The sequence below is a fragment of the Crinia signifera genome, chromosome 3 (genome assembly GCF_055691185.1).
Source record: "Crinia signifera chromosome 3, ASM5569118v1, whole genome shotgun sequence".
In the NCBI taxonomy this organism is placed as follows: Eukaryota; Metazoa; Chordata; class Amphibia; order Anura; family Myobatrachidae; genus Crinia; species Crinia signifera.
Window position 1 is genome coordinate 221,650,347 of NC_139219.1, and position 27,691 is coordinate 221,678,037.

General features: G+C 43.9%; 1 protein-coding gene across 1 annotated transcript; it reads right to left on the minus strand.

Annotated features, from left to right (window-relative positions):
- Positions 1-598: 598 nt before the first annotated feature.
- On the minus strand, positions 599-25,745 carry LOC146062656 (mucin-4-like). Its single transcript, XM_083174727.1, has 7 exons — positions 25,636-25,745; positions 24,432-24,601; positions 13,313-13,466; positions 5,944-6,126; positions 4,176-4,219; positions 3,661-3,770; positions 599-1,234 (listed from the first exon to the last, which is right to left on the minus strand). The coding sequence occupies exons 1-7, from the start codon at positions 25,647-25,649 to the stop codon at positions 1,190-1,192; spliced, it is 720 nt and encodes a 239-aa protein (XP_083030853.1). The 5' UTR covers positions 25,650-25,745; the 3' UTR covers positions 599-1,189.
- Between the last annotated feature and the right edge of the window lie 1,946 nt (positions 25,746-27,691).

Here is a 27,691-nt window from a genome sequence, read left to right on the forward strand (position 1 = left end):
GCCACGTTTTGGGCTGGCGTGGATAGTGGGGGGGTGCATTAAACTTATTTTTGGGACATACAATCATATTATTGTATACCTAATGTCATGGCATCGCACACCCTATAAAATTGCATGCGATTTTGCGGGACATGGGATGCAATGCGATGCGATATAGTGGGGTACAATGAGCATAGAAAAAAATTACATAAAAAAATAGCATCGCTTGCCATTATATAATGGCCCATGCGATGCGATGCAATGCGATGCGATTTCTCTACGGTGCCATACGTAGGAAATCTGGGCGCCAACAAGTACCAATGGAAGTTATATTGAAGATGCGATGATTCCCATAGGAACCAGCATTCAGATATTTCTTCCTATTTATTTAGCACCTTCTAGATATATAATAATAGATAGAATCTGATTGGCTTCTTAGAACTCCCATCTTAGTAAATTTACCCCATAGTATCTGATAGATCTGATATAGGATCTGATAGATCTGATATAGGATCTGATATTTGTGCTTTGTCTTCCATCTCTTGTTTCCATGTTACTACAGGGGGAAAACATAAATACAGTATTGGAGCAATTATATTTTTCAGTCTTTATTTTCTGCTTCCACGTACAATTATTTTATGGTTTACAGAAGCTTTTAATACCAAGGCTGGATTGTACACACAGACAGACATGGACAAAAAAATGTATTCCAATTTCACTACAAAATTAAAATAATTTCAATACATTTTATTTATTAAATTTGTATAAAAATAAACCATAAACATTAGTAAACAGGTAATAGATTACTTGTTTAAGATAAATACTGATTTTAAAAATCATTATAAAGCAGATACAAAAATAGTTTCTTCATTTTTCATGGTAGACAAGAAAAGAAACAGTTCATTATACTGGAGCAATGCCTGCTTTGTTGGATGTAGCGTTATAACATTATCTTATTGCACTGCATTTTATTGACCTTCTTATATACATTTCCGGTCAGATTCTTCAGAAATATTGCCCCTTGCAGAACTGAAATCGCTACATGATCCCGTATCATAATTGTGCAGCTTATGACTTCCTTAACACAGATGTCTTGGTAAGGAACACTTGTCTGACACTGACATTTGTCACAGCCTTGTACTGGCCAGTGTGCAAATATTTCCATCAACTTGAAGAGGGCAGTGTGCGTATGGAACTTTCTTTTGATTTTCTATTCATTCGAGTAAGGTTTAATTTCCGGACGTTTTATTTTTATCTACAAGATAACAGTTAAAATAATAATTAAACAAAAGGTCATGAAGGGGTTAACTTTTTATGGAGATGAAAAAGCAAATTCTATTCAATAAAACAAGGGTTAAAATTTAATAGAATGAGAGATTCCGAAAGTGAGAGATTTGGTAAGAAATCTCCAGGGTTTTTTTAAACACAGCAATCATTTACACTGCAAAACCAGTTTAATTTTGAAATGTAAATGATTGCCGCTTTAAAAAACTGGAGATTTCTTACCAAATCTCTCTCTGAATTTCTCATCATATTAAATTTCACCCAAAAAGTTCAAAACAATTATATATAGTATTACAGCAAATGTGTGTAAATCTGGAGATGACTGGAGTTCTGTAGTTCGCTCCCCATTGGTTATCCCATGACAGGAAACTAGTCCCAACATGTTTCACCCAGGGCTTTATCAGGGGTTTAAAATAACATTAAACATGGAGGAGTATATATACCCTCTTTAAGTGTTTAGGTACATGTGATAATTACTGTACCTTAATTGGTTCCAACCCAGAACCAGAAGCCCCAGTGCCCCAGAACTAGAATCTATAGTAAATGTGAATGAACACATTTCTTATGTTTGACCTGACTTTAAAGACTTTGTTCTGTTTATGCATTTTTATCGGTACTCTCCTGCATATTGATGGAGACCACACATAATCATCTCTGAGCTGACCGCAGATCAGACCCCAAAGATCATACTACATGAGAGATTTACACCATAAAGATGGTACGCTTAGTATTATGCTAGCGTTAATGATTTGTGCTAGAATTACTTCACCATTAGCCACCAGTTTTCATTCCAGATTTACCAAGATTTCCTAAACCAATTCTTCCATTGGTCCATTGAGAGACGGGGCTGCCACATATTGAGAAGATTGGGGGAGTGTGGACAATTTTGTTATTTTACTAAGAAACCGCAAAAGGAGCTGAGTTCTATACTGACCTTTTAGCTTTACCATTACACTTTTTGAAAAGTGCAAAAATCATATCCCTGACTTATACTGTACTGTATGTATGCAATCAAGCCGTGATTGTTATGTAATTTATCATAATCATGGTGACTAGTGGCTGCCTCACCCACAAACTCCCCTGTTGGCAAGAGAGGATACGAACAATATATATATATATATATTTGGGTTATTGAAACTGCATTCTAATGATGAAATCCTGATGTGATCATCTATTTTTTAATAAAAAATATTTTATATTGTATTCTGTGATTTTTGCACTGTTCATATCATTAAGGTGGTTGGTAAACCTCTGGCGCTCTCCACTCTCTTTTCTTTCCTTGTTGTTGCATTACATCTCCCACTAACGGGAGATCTGTGAAGTAGCTGCCATACCAAATAGGGCGCTCCTTTGGGTCAATCTTTGCCCATATATATATATATATATATATATATATATATATATATTTGTGGAATAGCACCTTGACAGAGATTATAGTCCCCTAAATAGAACTTTAACCATATATCAATTCATTACCCAAATGACATGTGTGGACAAAGTCCATAAAAAAGTTTTTATTAAGAGTCTCTTATTCAAGGTAAAAAAATCAATGAATCAGTGCATCTTTGATATTTAACAAGCTGAATCTATAGCATGGGTCTTCAAACTGTGGCCCTCCAGATGTTGTGAAACTACAAAACTCAGCATACCTTGCCACAGTTTTAACACTCCCTTATAGCAAAACTGTGGCAAGGTATGCTGGGATTTGTAGTTTCACAACATCTGGAGGACCACAGTTTGAAGACCCATGATCTATAGACTATAATCTCTGTAAGGCACCATCCCACAAATATACACACATACAAGAAAAAATGCAGACACTCACCGGACTTGCTTGTAGATTTTTACTGTCACCTTAATTAGTGCATAACAGTGGGTACAGGTCGAGGTTTCGGTCCTATGCTGGACCTTTTTCAAGACCCTCTTCCTGCCTTCTCCAGTGTGTGGTGGAGAAGGCAGGAAGAGGGTCTTGAAAAAGGTCCAGCATAGGACCGAAACGTCGACCTGTACCCACTGTTATGCACTAATTAAGGTGACTTAGTAAAAAGCTACAAGCAAGTCCGGTGAGTGTCTGCATTTTTTCTTGTGGATATGGAAGTACCTGGAGTGTGGTAGCTTTCTGGCATTGGCACCCTGGCTGTTGGCATATGAAAGTGGAGAGTGCTATCCTCACAACATGGATATATATATATATACATATACACACATATACACACACACGGGAGTAGGAATTGAACTCATGACCTCAGGCAGTACTGCTAACTGCTATGCCATCAGTGTTGTACCAGAAGCCATCAATTCTTACATACACAATTTGTACGGTTTCTTTTTTTAAATACATCTGAAGTGAGAAACAGTTGTACTAAATTATCAGTAAGCGTACAGTAATATATTTACCTCTATGGAACTGTCAATATTATTCAGCTGTGGTTTCCAGTTATCCAATTGGGGTGCGTCTTTTTCTATGCTTAAAGTTGGTCTGTCGAATTCTTCCAGCCTTTCAAAAGCTACAACAAAAATTGATACCAACAAAACTGAATTCTCGGTAATCTTAATAAGATCATTTTGAAGTAATTATATTTGAAAATACATTTTAATAGTATGTAGCGTTTATGTCAACATTCAGAATGCCGACATGGTCATTATGTTGAATGTTAACATATCAACAATCACAATATGGCAATAATGTTGACATTGTGAATGTCGATAATAATATTGACATTACAGAATTAGGTTTAGAATTAGTTTCTGGTCTCTGGCATTGTCTGCGTCAACATAATATCCATGTTGGCATTCTATACGACGGCATACAGGCCCTACAGACATTTTGAATGTCAATATTTTGTACCACATCCCATTTTAGCACCTTAAAAAAAATATAAGTGTAGTACAGTAAATAAAGTTGCACTTACATGGAAATAGGGATGCTGCCCAGCTAAATCGAGATTGATACACCCTGAACAAAGAGACACAATGTATATTGTTAGAAGTGGATTAAGAACCAAGGCAAACAATTAAATAAATTATATATGTTAAAATAAGGAGCAAAAATACTGGAAAAGAGTAAAGGAAGTCATATATACTGTATAGTAAATATTTCTTAAGGTACAGTTTCTCTTATGCAATGAAAACCTAAAATCTAAGAGCTCAGTACATGTTTACATGATGCAGTCAAAGTATAATCAATTAAAATCTTTAGAATCATAAGATTGAACCAAAATGTTGACTTACAGAATGTTAACATAAAGTAGTTGACAATGAAAAAAGAATTGTTGACGGTCAAAATGTCAACAAGCAAAATGCAGACACAGCAAAGAAGCAGTTTCAATGATCTGTAAAACATCCCACATGGCAACAATTCAACCTTTGACAATCCAACTGCAGTAGAACTGCACATACCAGCATGCATTTTCCATACATTTGCTGTTAGGGCATGTTAAAACTGTGGGCAGAGTATGTTGGCATGTATAGTTCCACAACAGTTAGGTTGCCTACTGAGAGAAGAGTCCTTAATGATCTGTACCATATGCTCATTGCCACGCTACAGTACTAGATTTCTTCATGGTAGTGCTAAACCCTGCCACAGTAGTGCTAATCACTTCATGGTAGCCCTAGGTACTTTCATAGCTGCAATAAATAAATAACATACAAAGTGTATAGTTTGACTGTTTAAACTTTGTGCAGTTACCTATTTGAGATGAAAATTCTGACAGTCAAAATTAAAAATGTGCCTACTGTATGTCTACATTTAACAGGGTCTATATTATGATATTCTCAAAATATTGTCAGACAAAATGCTGACATGCATATATACATGTTTGAAAGCAGGTTAAACTACTGTGTGTTCTGTTTTAGAATATGATTTGTGATCTATAAAAGCATAATTTATTTGAGGTACCATCAGTGTAGGAGTGGTAAATGAATTGCACCTCGGACTGGGGTTATTGCTGTATTGGTGACGGGTGGACCCGTGTAGAGGTGCATTGTGAAAGCACCAAAGCTTATAACACAGGTCGACCAACCCTGGAATTCATCCTGGGTCATTAGAAGGGTTAAATTCAGGTCAACCTCTGTACAATGGGCATTCCAGGTTTAATGTGAAAGTGCCAGACCCGGGTCAGAGCTTGCATCGCGATTTCAGGTCTGACCTGGCTTTGTGATGTTTAAGGGGTATACAAGGCCAAATCCTATGGGGTGTTGCCAGCTACCAGAAGATGAGTAGCATAACCACCAGAGAGGTTCTTGGCCATCCATTAGCAAGACATGGAAAGAAGAGGGCCCCTTCATAAAATAGATAATAGGGGTGTGTCAGGACCACCTGCTCTGATTAACAGGATGACTAATCTTGGTGGAGTTTCATAGAAACAATTAAACACTCAAGTTCATTGACTATCCTGCTCCACCAAGTTTCTGACCCAAGGAGTATGTGGCACTCAGACTGGGGGGCCCACCAGGGGGTTTCCTCTGTAGAGTATATTTCTACGCCAGTCCAAACCTGGGTACCATTCAGGAGATGAGTTCTGTTAGCTGTATGGTAAGTAATTATCTGGATACCATTGCTACAGTGCACTTCCATTCTAGTAATGCATGATAGGCTGGACTATACCAGTTGTTATCATTAGTGTGACAGGTATTATACAATGAAAATACAGATCAAGCACTAAAACAAATGTTACTTACTCATCTGTCTGGTCATCGTCATGTATACTCTGGCGGTAGAAGTATACTACAAACCAGATGCCCAGGAAAATCAGCAGGAGAATTGCCAAAGTCCCAAAAAACATTCCAAAGAACATATTCAAGTTTAAGGAGAGGTTCTCACACTTCTCTCCAGAAGTTATATATATAGCGAAGGGCTGACAGCTAAGATAAATACGGAAAGTGGAAAGGTTATTAGAATAGTTTATAATACATTTTATTTTAAATAGAATACATTGAAATACATTTATTTCTTTGTGAATAAGTGAAAAGAGCTTTTTTTGTAGTGCTATCAGCATAATAACACATAGTCGTCTACGCATAAATAAGATACCAGTGGTGAAAACGGGCAGGTCCAGGTTTTCATTTGCCCCAAAGGCCACAATGTTGTGCCTTAGCATCACCACTGCGTTGCTCCATGACCCAACTCCTCTGTACAGCCGATCATACAGTATGGCCCTTATTCTGGTTCACTTGCGAAGGCAAATGCCTTCTCAAATGACAAAACCATGTGCACTGCAGGTGGGGACGATGTAACTTGTGCAGAGAGAATTAGCAGAGTGTAGACTATAGCAGGTAATGGAATTTGGCTGACTTGATCCGAGAATAACCAGAGGACTGGACCAGAGTCACAGAAGAAATATAGCAGGCTGTAGAATATAGCAGACAATGGGATAAAGCAGATTTGATCTGGGGAACAACAAGACGAGTGGACTGTGGACACTGGAGAACACGACAGTCTGTAGGATATACAGTAGCGGAGAATAGTATATAGTAGACTTGATCTGGGGAACAACATGGGGATTTTTTTGTATTGTACCTGCACACTGAATCTCTCTGGCTAGCTGCTGCACTAACGGATGACTGTAGCCGTAAATTCAAAATAATTCAAGAGTTCTAGTGCCTCTTAGGGATATATTGTACACCTTATTCTTAATAAGGGTCAGCTGATAATGAAATGATGATGTACACTTTGTAATTTGTACAATTGCTGTATTAATAAAAGAAAAAAGAAAAATAAAAAATGCATGCATGGTCTGTGTGAGTCTTCCTCTTTTTACATTAAAATGATATGCTCTGGGTATATCAAGTTTCCTACACCAAAAAAAAAAAAAGAGAGAAAACTATACATAAACATGAAGAAATTTTGAAGAAATGTACTGTCTATATATAATATATGAGTAATTGAAAGATAGCTGTCACATAGTTCACTAAGAAGAAATGCTCCAACTTAGTTGATTAATCCTTTTATTTCACTCTTAGGAGGACATTTAATAGGGTGCGAATATTTTATTTTGGCGATTTTTTTCGCCAAAACGGCCAAAGTCACACTTTTTTTCGAAATCGCCAACTTTATGGAATGCGAACTGCAGCAAAATCGCACTTTTTGGCGTGAATTCGAACATTCAGAAGTGTCGATTTCTCAATTCGCATCCAGATGTTTTTCCATTGAAAAATATAGAAATCGCCAATTTAATGGTGTGCGAATTTAGAAATCACCCCAAAAAATTGTCTAAAAATCGCCCAAAAATAAACCAGGTTCTGACTGGCGAATTTGACAGAACCGTGCACAGATCATTGAGATCTGTGTATGGTTCTTTGTTAAAGTAAGTGTAAAATTTTTAAAAAAACGGCGTGGGGGCCCTTCTCCTGAGCATAACCCGCCCCGGGCTCATTGAGCCGGTTCTGGTTCCAAAAATCTGGGGGACAAAAAATCTGGGGGTCCCCCATACTTTGAAACCATCACCGGGCTCCAACAGCCCGCGGTGTCAGGCCACAGCCGGGGGACACCTTTTACATAAGGTCCCCCGGTCGTGCCATGAGCACCATGGCTGATCAGCCTTGGATGGGGTACCTGGGGGAGTGGGGACCCTCCCAATAAAGGGGTCCCCCCCCAGGCTTCACCTATCCAGGGCTGAAGCCCGGGGTTGTCACCGGCATCCGTGGGCTTTGGACACGGGCCTGATAGGGTTAACTCATTCATATATAACTTTGATTTATACAGGTGATCTACAAGTGCCAGCAGGCCTCCCCGCATGCTGGGATTTGGCAAACCACAAGTCCCAGCATGCAGGGCATGAATGAGCCCACTGGGACTTATAGTCCACCTGTAAAAAGAATGTTAAAATAAAAAAACACACTCACAGAGAAAAGTACAACTTTATCACACACACCTCACTTTTACACAAATATACTTATAGAACCACGGTCCAGCTCTGCCTCCCTCCTCCACAGCCAGCTCACCCCACACTGACAGCGGGGTAAGCTGGCTTCCTCCATCACTTCTGACAGCTTCTATAGTGCTGTCCCAGTGCTATAGAGGCTGATAGCAAGATTGGCTCTATTCGTCTCCATGGAGACGCATAGCTAAGCCCTGATTGGCTGAAAGCATCTCCATGGAGACGCATAGAGCCAACCACGCTAGCAGCCTCTATAGTGCTGGGACATCGCTATAGAAGCTGTCATAAGCGACAGAGGAAGCCGGCTCACCCCGCTGTTAGGGCTGTGGAGGAGAGAGACAGTGCTGGACCGTGGTTCTGTAAGTATATTGGTGTAAAAGTGAGGCGTGTGTGTAATAAAGTTGTACTTTTCTCTCTTTTTCTTTTAACAGGTGGACAACAAGTCCCAGTGGGCCCATTAATGCCCTGCATGCTGGGTCTTGTGGTTTGCCAAGTCCCAGCATGCAGGGGAGGCCTGCTAGCACTTGTAGTTCATCTGTATAAAGCAATGTTATGTATGAATGAGTTAACCCTATCAGGCCGGTGTCCAAAGCTCACGGACGCCAATGACAGCCCCGGGCTTCAGCCCTGGATAGGTGAAGCTTGGGTGGAACTTTTGGAACCAGGTCCGGTTTAATGAGCCTGGGGCTGGTTATGCTCAGGAGGGGGATCTCACGGCGTTTTTGTTTTTTAACACTAAATCGCACATTTTACCAAATTCGCACAATTTTCATGGCTAAAAAATCACACAATTTCATGACTAGAAATCCCCCCCCCCCTTTCCCACATGGCATTTTGGTAAGACAAAAACATGTACTGCACTTTATTTATATATCTAGCCAGTGCAGATCGGTCTGTAACATGCATCCAGTGGCTGAGCAGCATGAAAGCGTTGTGGAGCATTGCTAGGTGACATATACAGTGTATATACATATACTTATTTTAAATATATTTCTTTATATTGGTGTAAAAAAATGCACCTCTGTTATTACCAAGAGTCAGTACAATAGTAGTCCCATTCCAAATTACACCACACAGTAGCACAACAGAACCAGTGGCGTAACTGGCCATTTTGGTACCCTATACCAGGTGACTGCCCCACAACCACAGTCAAAATAGGGAGAGTGCGAGCCAGAAAAATTTAAGAGAGTGGCTTCACGATAAAGGGGCGTGGCCATATAAAAGTACTTATAACACCGTAATGCCCATAACACATTATACCACTCACAGTAATGCCCATTATGTATTATGTCATACATCATGAAGCCCCTTACACAATATGCAGCACACTGTAATGCTCATTACACATAGCCAGGGGCGGATCCAGGATAAAATGACAGGGGGGGCACCAATGATAAAAAAGGGTTTGGGTGGGGGAGGGGCGGTGTTAGTGGTGCCAGTGTACATGCTAAGAGAGCGGCAGGAGAGGGTGGGAATGGAATTAAAAATAGGCCCTGGCATTCAAAGTATGCAGGCCCACCATGGCGACAAAAGTGAAGGATGTAGTTGTGCGCGCGCCGAAGGCGCGCTCCGGAAAAGGGTGTGTGGCCACTCAACAGGGGGCGTGTCAACACCATATACAACTTCTACACATTATGCAACAAATTACTAGACCCCATTATACTTGCCCCTTACACATGATGCCAAATGGAATAAGCCAAAATTCAAATAATGCCACATGGATTGTGTTAAAATTCACATAATGCCACATGGATTGAGCCAAAATTTACATAATAACACACACGGATTGAGCCGAAATTCACATAATGCCAAATGGATTGTGTCAAAATTCACATAATGCCACACGGATAGAGCCAAATGCATAAAATGCCATACGGATTGAGCCAAAATTCACATAATGCCACATGGATTGAGCCAAAATTCACATAATGCCACACGGATTGAGACAAAATTCACATAATGCCACATGGATTGAGCCAGAATTCACATAATGCCACACAGATTAAGCCAAAATTCACAATACACTTCATAAACAGGGACATTGTCCACCAAAGGCTCGCATTAAACATTTACACCATAATGTCCATTACACGTTAAGTTACACGCCATTATGTCCATTATGTGTTATGCCAAACACCATAATGCCTATTAAAAATTATGCTACATAAATGCTGCTTCTCTACATGCTCATTGCCAAGGGTTCCATGCTCATTGCCAGAGGTTCCATGCTCATTGCCATGTGGGATTACATGCTCATTGCCAAGGGGGAATACATGCTCGTGGTAAATGGGGGACAGCAGAAGTGATAGCCACTGACAGTGGCAGAGCCTGGCTGTATTCAAAGCACTGCAGGTCCCGGCTATTTGAAATAATACCCCTTTCACACCAGAAAATGCATTCCCAGGTTGGCCCCTTTTACACCAGCCTAGTCCCTGCATTTTCTGGTGTGAGGGGGAGAGAAAACCACCCCTCCCCCCTTTAACCAGTTATCTCATTAACCGCCTTTATCTTCGGAACCAACTGATGCATTTACATGAGACAAGTATTATATTGAAGAACTTTTGAGTGGGCTTTGAATGATTTTGGTCATGTGAAACTGGAACGTTTGGTTCCAGAGTAATCTGCCCTCAAAGAACATGAACAGCCATGAAATTACATTTCAAAAATAAAAAAATCGGTTTACACGCAATATCTCTGGTATCATATTGAAGGCCCAGCGATTTGGAATTGAATTAAATCAACTACAAGCTTCTGTAATGCCAGGGCGGGAACTGGCAGCCGTCGGAACCGGGTGGGGGTCGGAATTGATGGGTCCCATATTATGCTATGGGGAAAAAACGTTACAGGTTTGCCAGGCGATATCTCCGGTTCCTGGGGGGCTAGAGACACGGAAAGCCCTGGTCCTCAGCTACAAAATGACAGGGGGTGCCCCTCCTGAATCCGCCACTGCACATAGCTTAACTTATACATGCCACACCAGTTGCAGACAGTAGTAGCATAACTTATATACACTGTAACACCCACACCAATTGCCTACAGTAGTAGAGGTGCTTAAACGTAACACCCACACCAGTTGCCGACAGTAATAAAGCTGCCTATACATATGCCAACACCAGTTGCTGACAGTAGTAGGGCTGCCTATACATAGGCCCACACCAGTTGCTGACAGTAGTAGTGCTGTCTATACAAACGCCCACACCAGTTGCTGACAGTAGTAGCTGCTTAAACATAACACCCACACCAGTTGCCGACAGAAGTAGCACTGCCTATACATATGCCCACATCAGTTGCTGACAGTAGTAGCGCTGCTTATACATAATGCCCACACCAGTTGCAGACAGTAGTAGAGTTGTCTATACATAATGCCCACACCAGTTGCCGACAGTAGTAGCACTGCCTATACATTCGCCCACATCAGCTGATGACAGTAGTAGCGCTGCTTAAATGTAACGCCCACACCAGTTGCCGACAGAAGTAGCACTGCCTATACATATGCCCACACCAGTTGCTGACAGCAGTAGCGCTGCCTATACATATGCCCACACCAGTTGCCGACAGTATTAATGCTGACTGTACATGTGCCCACACCAGTTACTGACACTAGTAGCACTGCCTATACATATGCCCACACCAGTTGCCAACAGTGATAGTTCTGCCTATACATATGCCCACACCAGTTGCCAACAGTAATAGCTTTGCCTATACATATGTCCACACCAGTTGCCGACACTAGTAGCGCTGCCTATAAATAATGCCCACACCAGTTGCTGATGGTAGTAGCGCTGCTTGTACATATGCCGACACTAGTTGCTGACAGTAGTAGTGCTGCCTGTACATATGCCGACACTAGTTGCTGACAGTAGTAGTGCTGCCTATATATAATGCCCACACCAGTTGCTGACAGTAGTAGTGCTTCCTGTACATATGCCCACACCAGTTTCAGTACATTCACATGTTACTCACCTAGTTCAGGCAGGTGGCAGCTCATTCTCTCCTGTTTCTTTTCCACCAGTCAGTCTTGACTCTTGCTCCCTCAAAGCCCTGCCCCCTCCGTTCATTAGCCCTGCCCCTTTTTGGTCCCTTCTGCAGCTCCCCTCTAAAGTCTGACCACCCCCAGGGTGTTTAGGAGCCGGGAGGGAACATGCTGTCGGCGCTGCTGCTAAAGACAGCAGCATGTCAGACTCAGTCAGTGTGCTGGGCCCGGGCGGTTGCCGGCACCCACGCAGCCCCAGCTCCCCCAAGCAGCAGCGGGGGCTGTCTTACACTATCTATGCCACTGAATGTCAGCATGATTGCAAACTGGATGCAGCAGGACTGGAATACTAGAGACCACTGCAACTGAAGAGCAAACATGACCAGCTATATATACAGGATTTAAGCAGGATCATGACAGTTAGTTTAGACACGATGGGCCTGATGGATTTTTCACACTGAACACCTGCAGAGCCAAACAAATGCAACTAAGAGCAAATACATATGATTTAAATGTCAATAAAATCTTGGCATTCGCACGTTGATGTTTTGAGAGCATACGTTGGTGGTCAAAGGTGTATGTGCACATAAACTTGTGGGGCTTTCCAAAGTTGTGCATGATCATTGGGATAATATCTACTTTTCACAAGTGGATATACACAGTACGGACCCCACACATGCAGAGGTGAAACTGGGGGTCGGGCCACCACTAGACACAACATTACTGGTCGCCCCATAACATCACAGCATTGTTCATGTTGGGACTGGTAGCAATGTCTCCAGACTGCCAAAGCAACCCCCAACCTCCTGCTTCCTTCTCAACTTCAATTTACTCATCGTTGCCCCTTTACCTCCTGCCAGCTATAAAACAAAAAAATGTAATAACAAAGACTACTAAAAAAAAAAATCACTGTGCCTTATCTGGCCAGCAACTAAGCAAGGCACTTATGCAGGGCAGCATGCTGTGCCATCCTGCAACAAGTGTCACCCTTAGGCGAGTACCTAGTGGGAAATTCACCACTGTGCATGTACGCAGTCCTGAAGACAGTGTAAATGTATGCAAATCATCAGGATTGTGTACATCTCTAAATCTGACCCATTGTGTATTCACTTTGCTTGGGTAAAAGTTGGGAAGCATTAGAAGCAGATACACATTAGCACACAACATAGTGCATTGACATTATAAGAGACCTACTTACGTGCAATTTATTTGTCCATCGGTGAGATTACAGATGCCATTATTCATGCAGTATGATTTGTCGACGCATTTTGAAACACATTCAAATGTTGCATTATTAAGCGTATAATAATGCGAAACACAGGTAGCCAGGTTCCTCAGCTCATCTAAGGTCACTGAGGAAAGAAGAGGACAATGTTCTTCTCAACCTTAGTGCAATTAGGACGTGCTGGTTTCACAACCTTAATCCAATTAGGATGTGCCGGTTTCACAATAAGGGCCAATTGAATAGCCCCCGGAGAATCAATTAGCTACCATAAATTACTGCAACTAATTGAATACCCCCCCCCCCTTCCTCAGTTATTCCCAGTGAATCAGTTATCAGATTGAGGTGTGATCCTACCTTTTGAGCATCTCATTGCTAACAGAATTAGAATTGTCAGTGTACTAACTTTTGTTATATTAGGTTATTTTGGCATTGACAACTGGGATTGACCTAAGATTTATTTGTGCAGTATATGTGTAGAGAGAACTGATTATATCTTATTTGGACTGGGTAGCTTCTGGATACATCTTAGTGGTGGCAATGATTGGGAAACAAAGGTACTGTAAGTGTGTTAGACAGCAGAGTGTAATCATTTTTAAGAGAGACCAGGTAGATGTTTTTTTCTTTGGTTTATGGGCTCAATTGAGTGGCAATCATAGCAAGTTACTGACAACAGTTACAGATCAGAGGAGGTGATGTATCAAGCCTTTTAAAAGGATAGATAAGTGCAGACCATGCCCATAGTAACTAAATAGATTCTACAGTACCTCTCATTTTATAGAACATGCCCGTTAAACCATACCCAACCCTGAATGGTTGCTTTGAGACACTTCTTCACTCTTTCATAAGCTTGATATATCTTCACCAGAATCTCAGATCTGTGACATAGGTCTTTATTCCAGTTCACTCGCAAAGGCAAATTCCTTCTCAAATGGACAAAACCATGTGCAGTGTAGGTGGGGCAGATGTAACTTGTGCAGAGCGATTTAGATTTGGGTGAGTTTTTGTTTCTGTGCAGGGAAAATACTGACTGTTTTATTTTAACACTGCAATATTGATCTCACTTTGAAGTAAAACCCCACCCAAAAATAATTCTCTCTGCACAAGTAACATCTCCCCCCCCCCCCCCCTCTCCTGCAGTGCACCTGGTTTTTCTCCATCCAAGAAGGAATTTGCCTTTGTGAGTGAACCAGAATAAGGGCCATAGTCCCTTATCTGCTTTTACACTTTCCAGATAAACCCTCATTTCATGATCAACAATGATACTAGGGATGCCAATCCCGGGACATTTTTTCAATCCTCGAATTTGGGATGAAAAAATGCTCAATCCCGGGATTCCCAGGATACCCGTGATTGAGTTCATCAATGCCATGATGAACTTTAATCCCCACTCTCACCCCAAACCAGTTGTCCTGCAGTGTACTCACAGGCAGGCAGGAGCTGGATGCTGCAACGGGCAAGAGCCGGGCCGTGCGGTGCAGAGGAGAGAACCTGAGCGTGCGGCTATCAGGAACCGGTCTAGAGGTGGTGGGCTGTAGACGAGAGGACACAGGCATGCGGCTGTCAGGAGCTGGGCCGGAGGCGGTGAGGTGTTGATTAGAGGAACTGGAGGAGGATGTGTGGTGATCGTCAGTCAGACTGCTCAGCGTGGCCTCTGACATCATGTCACACTGCGCACAGCCAGGGTCAGTAGCAGCCTGGCAGCATCAGATGCCCGGCATTGGATTTGCGCATGTGCAGGCTAATCCGGCATTGGAAGGTCCGATCCTGGGATTCAAAACCCGGCATTTTTAAGGCCAAATCCCAGGACTGGCCACTCTAAACGGTACTGATCTGTTGGGTAGAGATGGTGCAGCTTTTGTCGATACTACTGTATGTTTGTGCAGCTTTTATCCCATGTTCTGCCATTTTTTTACTGTGCTGTATATCTTTTACACTTTTTTCTCTTTTGTTTGCAAAGTTTCTGATTGTATAATTTTAAGGCTTTAAAGATGCATTTGCGGCACCATGGGAATAAAAGGTACAGGTTGACTATCCCTTATCCGAAATGCTCAAGCCCGTGAGTATTTTGGATAAGGGATTATTCTGTAAAAATATTTTGAAACACAATTTCATACTCACCTGGTCAAAAGGTGCCCCCAGTGTCCAATTTCAGAGGCATATGTAGTCCCAATTATGCATTGCATGGGTGCAATGCATAATTGACCAGTGGCATAACTATGGATGGTGCAGGGGATGCAACTGCTAAGGGGCCCGGGGCTTGGGGGGGGGGGGGGGGGCAAAGGTTCAGCAGGCATCCCCTGCACCCTTTTTATTATTTTTTTAAAACATTGCTGCCCGCCCAGGTACCTTTCATCGACAGTGGTATACACAGAGCCGGAGACCCGGTGCTACTGTACCTACTAACGCCGATGACAATGCAACACTTCTGGTGTCCAGTAGACCAGACTGCCTGCCCCCCGCAGGTAGAAGAAAGGGGGGCAGTTTTCCAATCAGAAATCTTTCAAACCCCTGTTGTCCCTGCACCCCCCACAGTGCAACCGGGGGGGGGGGGGGGGGGTAGGAGTGATTACTGTCAGGTATGGGTTTGTGAGGGAGGGTGCATGGTGCAGGACTGGTTATGGATGTTTTAAGGAAGGTGCTGGGTGCAGGTATGGGTTTATGAGGGAGGGTGAGTGGTGCAGGGCTGGGCTATGGATGTGTTAAGGAGGGTGCTGGGTGCAGGTATGGGTGTGTAAGAGAGGGTGCTTGTAGCAGGGCTGGGGTATGGGTGTGTGAGGGAGGGTGTTGGTGCAGGGCTGGGATATAGATGTGTTAGGGAGGGTGCTGGGTGCAGTGCTGGGGTATAGATGTGTTAAGGAGGGTGCTGAGTGCAGGTATGGGTGTGTAAGGGAGGATGCTTGTTGCAGGGCTGGGGTATGGATGCGTGAGGGAGGGTGCAGGTTTGGGGTGTATGGTTGTGTGAGTGTGGTTGCTTGGTGTAGGGCTGGGCATATGTGTGTAATTCATACTGATGTGGCTGTGGTATATGTGAGAGAGAGTGAGGTGGTTCGGGCAGGAGCACATACTGTATGTGTAAGGGGGAAGATGGTGTCAAGGGGTATTTCTGTACTATTCTGAAGCAGCTGGGGCATTTGTAGTTATAAAAACTGATGTTTTTCAATCACAATGGTTTAGTTCATGTTCATGGCCCCCCACTCTCTCACCCCCTGCCCCGTCACCCTCTCTAGCCTGCTGTCTATCCTCTTTTTCTCTCTCCCCCTGTCCACTCTCCTTCTCTCAACACTTACCCCCCTCTGTCTCAACTCTCTATCTCTGCCCCTAATCTCTCTCTTTCTGCTCTCCTCCCTATCTCTTTCCCTATGCTGCCCATACCTCTTTCTTACAGTCCCCCCCCCCCCCCCCCTCAATATCTCTCCATCTAGCTCTCTACCTGATACCCTGCCCTGTCTCTCCTCCTTTCTCTCCCTGACACTCACTCTCTTGGTCCCCTCTTTCTCTCTCTCTCCCTCCCTGACATTCTCTCTTACTTCTGCTCACACTCCTCTATTTCCCTATTTATCCATGATACCTTCTTTCTCTTCCTAACCACTGCTCTCTCTCTCTCACTCCTCCCTCTTTTCTGTCTCCTTCCTGACACCTGCTTTGTCTCTCACTTATCTCTTTCTTTTTTCTCTTTCTGTGACACCCTTTTTGTCTCTCGCTCCTCTCACTCTTTCTTCTGCCCCCATTATGCTCATTGTGACAAAGTTGAAGGGGGGCCCTTTCAAGATTTTGCTATGGGGCCCACAAAGTTTTAGTTACGCCCCTAGTCATGACATCATTGGTGCACCTGCGCAATGCTTCGGTTAGGCAGTAGCACATGGGATTAATGGAAGGTAAGTGCAGGTTGAGCAGTGGGGTGGGCAGCAGGGCAGGGGGTTTTAACAAAAAAAAGTCCATTCCGGTTTTTGTTATAATTCAGATAATAGCTATCCAGATAAGGGATACTCAACCTGTATTAGTAACAACAACAACAACAGCAATAATAATAATAATAATAATAATACAGTATAGAAAATAAAAAATTGTGATAAAAATTGGGAGGCACATTTTTTATTATTTCTTTTAGAATTTTTTTATTTATGTCTTTTACTCCACTGTAATTTAAGGCCCATACACAGCGGGCAACTTTGAGCTGAAAGCAGTTCAGTTTACTCGTTTGAGCTGCTTTCAGTTCGAAAGCTGCCTATTATGTACGGGGCAGCGATAAGCAGTGAGTGCTGATGCGCGCTTCCATATTATTGCTGGCTCGGCTGCTCATCTGCTGGTATTAACAGCGGATGCGTGGCGGAGTGGACGGAAAAATCTCTAAAACGGATGAAAAATGCTCAGTTTGAGTGTTTTTCAGCCCAGCGATTTACCCCAACATCGTTATCCATACACGCTGGGCAAAAACACCCAGTGTGTATGCACCTTTAGAGTGTACATAATATCATGTCTATGGAATACTTTAGCTGGCAAATCAGTTTTAGCTGGCAAAACACAGGGCTCACTGCAAATCCTGGTGTCTGCATTTCTTTTTCTGCCCCTAGGCAATGAAAGCAGTGCATGGACGGGCCTGTGTGATCAGCTATGTGCTTCTGATGGAAACACAGGCAGATCACTTATTTTCTTCTTCTAGTAAAAACCTATTTATACATGGTTGCCAGCTGTAGCACCCCATGGGAGAGAATGGAAAATACAGGCATGTTATTACCGGTTGAGTATCCCTTATCCAAATTATTCCAAAAAACATAGTTTTCAAAATATACTTTTTTTTTAAATTTTGCTAAAAACCTACTGGGCACATCTGTAACTGGCACTTCTGGAGACATGATACGTAACGGACACTACTGGGCACATCTGTAACTGACACTTCTGGAGACATGATATGTAACGGACACTACTGGGCACATCTGTAACTGGCACTTCTGGAGACATGATATGTAACGGACACTACTGGGTACATCTGTAACTGGCACTACTTGGTACATCTGTAACTAGCACTACTGGGGACATGATATGTAACTGGCACTAAATATGTGCAAGAAAATGATGGATTGGCATTCAAATTCAGTGCCTGAGATAGTACACAAACTTTGTTTCATGTTTTAAAACCTTGTTTCATGCACAAATAAAATATACTGTATTTGTGTGTATTTCATGTATTTGATGTGTTTGTACAACAAAAATGCAAGATACCTCAAGATACATCATTCAAATATAAAAATATTCCACAATAAAGAATAATCCGTTATCCAAAATGCTTCTGGTCCCGAGCATTTTGGATAAGAAATACTCAACCTGTTGTCACGCTCGGGGTAGTTGGTGGACCCGGAACTGACCCAGGAACTTCAGTAGCGTCCGGATTCTGGTATAAAAGACGTGCCGGACGAATAATGGGCTTTAGCATGGAGAGATTTATTGAACGTCACAGCAAACAGGCATCCACTTGTAGAATAGTAAATAGTAAGGACTGCGGACCGGGACTCTGGATGCGGATACTGGATGCACCACCGGGAGAACAGGGTGCGGCAGCGGGTAGCGGTGGAATGCAGAGACCGGAGCAGGAACAGGGGTTGACAGGCTGGAGCTGACGTCTCTAGAACGGGTAGCAGGGAGCACAGAGAACTGGAGCCACAGTACAAGACTGTGGAGACGTTGCACTGGCAACCTCCTGCTACAGGACTTCCTGTGAAATACCCCTAAGGGCGTTTCCCTGCAGCTGGGGCCATTAACTAGAAGTGAGGGCAAAAGACACCTTTTGCCCACAACCAAGATGGCGCCGCGGGAACTCAGCACCCGAGACTCCCAGTCACAGCCCAACCTCCTGTCCGCCCGCAGCCACGCCGTGCAGCCACCCCGGACCAGCGCCAGCATCCCGCACCAGACCCAGCAGGACCCCCCCACAGAGCCCGCACAGGTAAGTCCCGAATTGCTGGAACCCTGCGACGGGACGTGACAGTACCCCCCCTTTTTAGGGTGGCCTCTGGACACACTTTAGGTCTTTCGGGATGTTCAAGATGGTATTTCTTTATCACTGCAGGAGCGTGGACATCGGAAGCATACTCCCAGGACCTTTCTTCTGGACCATACCCCTTCCAGTCCAAGAGATACTGTAACCGACCATAACGGAAACGAGAGTCTAGTATTTTCTTGACTTCAAACTCTTCACCCCTCTCAGTGTAGATTCTCGGAGGACGAGGCAGGATTTTTCGGAATCGGTTCAAGACCAAAGGTTTGAGCAACGAGATATGGAAGGAGGACGGAACTTTGAGATAGGGAGGCAACTTGAGTCGATATGCTACAGGATTGATAACCTCAGTAATAGGGAATGGTCCGATATATCGAGGAGCAAATTTCATGGATGGCACTCGCAGACGGAGGTTCTTTGTGGACAACCATACTTGATCCCCTATAGAGAGGCTAGGAACAACTCTTCGTTTCTTATCGGCCCATTTCTTGTAGCGAGAAGATGCTTTCTGTAGGTTTAACAGGACTTTATTCCATATTTTAGTGAAATGTCGGAGAGACTTGGTAACGGCAGGCAAATCCAGAGAGGGGAGCTGTGAAAATTCGGGAACTCTAGGATGACTTCCATAGACGACGAGGAATGGCGAATGCCCCGTGGACGAGTGATACGTATTATTGTGGGCAAACTCAGCCCACGGCAAATGTTCTACCCAGTCGTCCTGGGATGAGGATATGTGTATGCGAAGGAAGGTTTCCAGGTCCTGGTTTACACGTTCCGTGGAGCCGTTAGACTGAGGATGGTAGGCCGTTGAATACTGCAACTTAACTCGAAGGGCAGAGCAGAGAGCTTTCCAGAACTTGGCAACAAATTGGACTCCGCGGTCAGAAACGATCTCAGAAGGAAGTCCATGCAACCTAAAAATCTCGGAAATGAAAAGCTGGGCAAGTTCGGATGCGGAGGGTAACTTCTTTAACGGAATAAAATGGACCATCTTCGAGAAGCGGTCTATGACAACCCAGATTGTGGTGTAACCCTTGGAGTCTGGTAAATCAGTGATGAAGTCCATCGCCAAATGCGTCCAAGGACGTTGGGGAATGGGCAACGGCAGCAGCCCTCCAGCTGGGGGTTGTCGACACACCTTGTGTTGGGCACACTTGATACAGGATGATATATAAGCTGTTACATCAGATTTGAGCGTGGGCCACCAGTAGAACCTTCGTAGAAAGTCGACAGTTTTATGTACACCGGCATGACAGTTGAATCGCGACCCATGAGCCCAGGTAATGAGTCTCTTACGAAGGTGGGTGGCGACGTAGGTCTTGCCCACTGGAGGCTTCACATGAGTCGTGGCGAACACCTTGGTTTCAAGAACTGGGTGGATCTTTTGTGGCGCTTCATCAGAGGATAGCGAGCGGGACAAGGCATCTGCTTTCTGATTTTGAGATCCTGGCCGGAAAGTCAGGGTGAAGTTAAAACGAGTGAAGAACATGGCCCATCGGACAAGGCGGGGATTGAGGCTTTGGATGTTTTTGAGGAAGAGCAGGTTTCGATGGTCAGTGTAGATGGTAATTGGATAATTCGCCCCTTCTAACAAATACCGCCATTCCTCTAAGGCTAATTTCATGGCGAGGAGCTCTTGCTCCCCAATAGCATAATTTCTCTCGGCTGGAGAAAATTTCTTTGAAAAGAACCCACAGGGGTGTAACTTGCCATCCTCGTCTCTTTGGGAGAGCACAGCCCCCACTGCCTCCGAGGAAGCGTCGACTTCCAAGTAGAAGGGGTTACTGATGTCAGGTTGTCTTAGAATTGGGGCGGAGGTGAAGGCATGCTTTAGTGAACTAAAGGCAGATTCGGCCTCGGGGGTCCATTGAGTCGGATTCGCACCCTTCTTAGTAAGTGCGGTTAGGGGCGCAACCAGGGAGGAGAAGCCTTTAATGAACTTTCTATAATAGTTGGAGAAGCCCAGGAACCGTTGTATGGCCTTTAAGGTTGTGGGTCTGGACCAATTCAGAATCGCTTGCACTTTTCCTGGGTCCATCTCTAGGCCATGTCCAGAAATAATGTACCCTAGAAAAGGCATGGACGGTCGTTCGAAAACGCACTTCTCCAGTTTGCAATACAGGTGATTCTCCCGCAATCTCCGGAGGACTTCCCCGACATGTTGCCGATGACTCTCCAAATCTGTAGAGAAGATGAGGATATCATCTAGATATACCACGACGGACTTGTAAAGCAAATCTCTGAAGATTTCGTTGACAAAGTTCTGAAACACCACGGGTGCATTACTGAGTCCGAAGGGCATGACCAGGTACTCGAAGTGCCCATCCCTCGTATTGAATGCGGTTTTCCATTCGTCTCCGGCCCGAATCCGGATGAGGTTATAAGCCCCTCTGAGGTCTAGTTTCGTGAAGACAGTGGCCCCTTTAACTCGATCAAAGAGTTCCGTGATGAGCGGAAGTGGATAACGATTTTTTACTGTAATAGCATTCAGACCACGGTAGTCTATGCAGGGTCTCAGACCACCATCCTTCTTTTGTACAAAGAAGAACCCTGCCCCGGCCGGGGAAGTCGACGGTCGAATGAAGCCTCTGGCCAAATTTTCTTGGATATAGTCGGACATGGCTTTGGTTTCTGGAAGAGACAGGGGGTATGTGCGGCCCCGGGGAGGATCCTTTCCTGGCAATAAATCAATAGGACAGTCCCAGCTTCTATGTGGTGGTAGCACTTCTGCCGCTTGTTTGCTAAATACGTCAGAGTAAGAAGCATATGGAGAAGGAATCTGCTGAGACAAAATAACTGAAATTTTATTAAGTGGTCTAACCTCCGGTAGACAAGTAGAGGAGCAGTTCTTCCCCCAAGACAGTATCTCCATCTTTTGCCAATCAAAGTGGGGGTTATGCAGACTTAACCATGGTAAACCTAAAACAATAGCATGAGATGCTCTCGGAATAACTAAGAAACTAATTTGTTCCTTGTGAAGGGCTCCAACATGAACTGAAACAGGTAAAGTCTGCTGCGTCACCAACCCACAGGAAATGCGGCTTCCATCTACGGCAGATAAGGAAATTCTTCGTGACAGATCTTTGACGGGAATTTGAAGCTGACGGACCAAACTGGCTGTGATAAAGTTCTCTGCCGCTCCCGAATCTACAAGAGAAAGCACTGATTTAGAACCAAGGGGTGATTCTAAGGTTACGGACAGGGTTGGTTCAATTAACTTTGGAGACTGAGATAATACTCCTAACCTGATGTCTCCTGGGTCAGTTAGGAGCGGGAGTTTCCCGACCGCTGGGAACAGTTTGCCACCATATGTCCTGCAGTGCCACAATACAAGCATAAATTTTCACGGCGGCGTCTTTGATGTTCTTCTGGCGTGAGTTTGGCCCGACTGATTTGCATAGGTTCCTCGAGTGGAACGTTCAGGGCTGGAGTGGAGCTGGATGGGGTCGGCCGATATCGGAAGCGTTCTCCCCTATTCCTCTCAGATTGCCTCTCTCGGATGCGTAAGTCCACCTTGTTGCTCAAGGCAATTACTTCGTCCAACTTGGAGGGCACGTCTCGTGTGGCTAAGTCGTCTTTGAGACGTTCGGAAAGTCCATTCCAAAAGGCAGAGATGAGGGCCTCCTCGTTCCATCGTAGTTCGGAAGCATAAGTTTGGAACTGCACGATATATTGCCCAAGCGGTCTGTTGCCTTGCCGTAGACGCATAATTTCCATAGAGGCAGAGGAGAAACGACCCGGCTCATCGAAGATCCTCTTGAATGTGCCCAGGAACTCTGAGTAGTTGTCCAGAAGGGAGTCCCCTCGCTCCCATAACGGAGAGACCCACTCCAGTGCGGGTCCAGTGAGCAGGGACACTATATACGCCACCTTAGCTTTCTGCGTTGGGAAGTTAGCAGGTTGCAACGTAAAGTGTATGTCGCATTGATTCAAGAACCCGCGGCACAGTTTGGGGGTCCCGTCATATTTGCTGGGGGTAGGTAAGCGGAGTGAAGAAGGAGAAGTCACCGCAGGTACAGGTACTGGTGGTGGGCTAGGAGTTTCAGCCCTATGGGCCGCGGCCATGTTTACTAGAGAGGCCTGCATGGCGTCTTGGCGGCCTGCGATCTCTTGTAGACACTGGGCCAGCCGCTGCTGAGATCCCTCTAATCCCTCCAGACGGGAAGCAATGCCATGCAATAGTTCCGAACTGGTCCCTTGGCCGGTTCCTGAATCCATAGGGCCAGTGCAAACTGTCACGCTCGGGGTAGTTGGTGGACCCGGAACTGACCCAGGAACTTCAGTAGCGTCCGGATTCTGGTATAAAAGACGTGCCGGACGAATAATGGGCTTTAGCATGGAGAGATTTATTGAACGTCACAGCAAACAGGCATCCACTTGTAGAATAGTAAATAGTAAGGACTGCGGACCGGGACTCTGGATGCGGATACTGGATGCACCACCGGGAGAACAGGGTGCGGCAGCGGGTAGCGGTGGAATGCAGAGACCGGAGCAGGAACAGGGGTTGACAGGCTGGAGCTGACGTCTCTAGAACGGGTAGCAGGGAGCACAGAGAACTGGAGCCACAGTACAAGACTGTGGAGACGTTGCACTGGCAACCTCCTGCTACAGGACTTCCTGTGAAATACCCCTAAGGGCGTTTCCCTGCAGCTGGGGCCATTAACTAGAAGTGAGGGCAAAAGACACCTTTTGCCCACAACCAAGATGGCGCCGCGGGAACTCAGCACCCGAGACTCCCAGTCACAGCCCAACCTCCTGTCCGCCCGCAGCCACGCCGTGCAGCCACCCCGGACCAGCGCCAGCATCCCGCACCAGACCCAGCAGGACCCCCCCACAGAGCCCGCACAGGTAAGTCCCGAATTGCTGGAACCCTGCGACGGGACGTGACACCTGTATTATGAAAAGAGCAACATTTTAATTTAATATGCTAATTAATGTGCACTCTCTTCTGCCTTCCACCATGTGTATCTGAATAAAGGACAATATCAAAAGTCAAATAATTACATTTCAGTGATGTACATTTTAAGAGTTAGACATTGGTCACACTTTGCAATATAACACTTGAAAACATACTGTAGTTCTATAACGAAGAACACTTACTATTTTCGCCACTTATGACCTTAGAAATAGTAAGGTTGGCTGAATGTTTTCTAACTTTAGAGTCATTCCGAAGATATTCCACCAGTTCATCATTCAGAAATGTAATTATAGTGATATTTGGCACATACATAAATCGGGCAATGTATATTGCAGAATACTCAGAAATGTTCCTGAAAACGGTAAAATAAAAATAAAATAAAAATTGAAATATGCAATTGAAAAAGTCTCCATATTTATTTAGGCCTAACAGTTGCAAACTTATGTCCAATCGGCAGTTTCCTTGTGTGTCCTAGTTACATTGCATTGCAATTAAGATGCATTTTTGGCAAAGAAGATGCCCAGTGCAAGCAAAATACTTTACATTCTAAAGATATAAAAATATTTCAGCAGCAGATCTTTAATGCTTGTTGTAGCACACCTAGATATCACAATAGTGAACCAATAACAGAACTAAGTAAAACTTCTCTGCGCTATTAAAAAATAACACAAGACTGACATAAGTGACCACAGGTGTTATACATCCCCCTCTTTTTAGAAAGTATTTTTTTTAACTTTTTTTTTTTTAATTTTAAAGGTATATGATATACCTTTAAAATTTAAAAAAAAAAAGTAAAAAAAAAATACTTTCTAAAAAGAGGGGGATCGTATTGAACTGTCCAGCTATAATATAATGTTGCAACAGTCAATCACTGTATCAAATCAATCTTCCCCATGTGTGGATAAGTCATAGTGTTAATGTGTAGGGAGTACCGGTCAGGCTGCAGGAGCACCAATTTGTGCTGATAAGCCCACTCCCCTCTTCAGGAGATATGATGTAGTGTCTGGGCCGGCTCTGTGGGAGTTACCTCTCCTTGTGCGTGGGGGGCTGGATATGGAGAGATGCTGGAGGGAGCTGGATATGGAGAGATGCTGCCAAAAAAGGAAGCTGAATGCACTCGACTATTTGAGGAGAGGAGGACCATACTCTGAATGTAGCCACAGCATCACAAAAGGAGAAGTAATGCCCAGCCAGCCTGGAAACTATATCATATCTCTTGTAGTGGAGAGCAGGCTTATCAGCACAAATTATTGCTACTGCAGCCTGTCCAGCTGACCTAGGCCAATATTATCACAGCTCATCTGCATCTGAGGATAAGGATGATGATAAATTAGCCCCATAACTTTAAAGCACGCATTACTAACATAATAAGACAGGTGCACTTACTGTATAGGTTCCATGTTACTTTCATTACTAAACAGATAGGTCACATCCACTGGTGCATTACTCAGAAGACTTTGAATCTGCAGAAAATGACAAAAATGAACGCAATGAAAAAATATATCAACTACTACCAAATTTGAGGGATTTGGGCCAAATGTAATGGGGTGTGAGAATAAGAAATTGAGAGATTTTGGGACAGTTTTCCCATTTTTTAAAAGCAGCAATCAAAAACCAGGTTGATTTTGCCATGTAATTGATTGCCGCTTTAAAAAAATGGGAAAACTCTCCCAAAGACTCTCACTTCTGGTTCTCCCATCATATTACATTTGGCCATTTGTGTGTTACAATTGGCGGTACTTATGTAGTAACTGGGCTGCCGATTTTGAAATCGGGTCCATCGCATCGCATCGCACCCGACCAAATCGCATGCGATGCGATGCGATGCGATGCGATGGACCCGATTTTTCCATAGGATTCAATGTTAAAATAGACTGAGTCCATTTTAACATGGAATTCAATGGGAAAAAGGGGTCCTTTTCATACCCCTACTATCCAAGTGGGCATGGAGTTGGATATAAACCTGTGGCGAGCGTAGCGAGCCACCGAGCCCGAAGCGTGGCGAGCGTAGCGAGCCCCGCGAGGGGACACAGAATACCGTCCCCTCGCGGGGCTCGCTTCGCTCGCCACGCTTCGGGCTCGGTGGCTCGCTACGCTCGCCACAGGTTTATATCCAACTCCATGCCCACTTGGATAGTAGGGGTATGAAAAGGACCCCTTTTTCCCATTGAATTCCATGTTAAAATGGACTCAGTCCATTTTAACATTGAATCCTATGGAAAAATCGGGTCATCGCATCGCATCGCATCGCATCGCATCGTATGCGATGCGATGCGATATCGCATCGCATCGCATCTGATTGTATGCCTTAACTTAAGGCATACAATCAAAAAATCGGCAGCCCAGATACTACATAAGTACCCAATTGGCAAATCACACGGCTGTCCATCCCTTGTACTACTGAAAGATTGGGTACCCGCGTAACAGCAACCTGCAGCTACAGTGCAAAATCGAATAAAACAACATTTTAAATAGTAGGTTGAATAGTAAGACAAAGGTATTGTTACTACTACTACTACTACTACTAATATTATTATTATGATTAGCTGTCAATTTGCTTGGGCTTGGTTGTTATCTCCCAACTTGACAGGTGTAAGCCACTCCTTGCTTCAATCTCACTCACTATCATCCAAGATAAGAATGTTTTATAATTAGTAGGCATGTCATCCAGCAGCCCTAGACATTCTAAATATCCGAATGTCGAATAGCCACCTAAATATTGGTAAAACCATTGTTCATCACCAAACTGTTATTAGATGGTTGGGAGAAGTTGCTCTTGTAGAATGTTTTGGTACCTGGAGGAAACCGGAGTACCTGGAGGAAACCCACGCAAGTACGGGGAGAATATACAAACTCCACACAGTTAGAGCCATGGTGGGAGTGGAACCCATTACCTCAGTGCTGTGAGGCAGTAATGCTAATCATTACACCATCCGTACTGCCGTATAAAATAATTTCACACCCAAAGGAGGTGGCTTTTTTATGCCCAGGCATCACAATCACTTTCTTTTTCACAACAGGCAAGAACTGCTGCCACTGGTAGCTTACTTACAGAAAAACACATCATCATCATCATTATTGTCACATGGTAGTAGTACACAATGATACCCCTCACCCTGTTACAATTCCACAGTAGCATACTTAATTTTAAATATGGCATCATCATCATCTTAACTTGTACTGCTCATCCTGAATTTTGCAGATAATGCAGACATGGTAAAATGAGGTTTCTCTGGAAGTACAGTCTTAGCAATGTCAGACTCACACATAGGACACCCTAGACTCTCCCCGGGATTTCTAAACACAGTGGGTGACATTCTATGGGATGAGATTTGTGTTTTTTGGCGAATATTAGTAAAAAAAATGGCGATCGCATTTTTCCATGAAATCGCATATTTAATAGGATGCGCTAAGGGACGGATATCGCATATTATGTGCGATA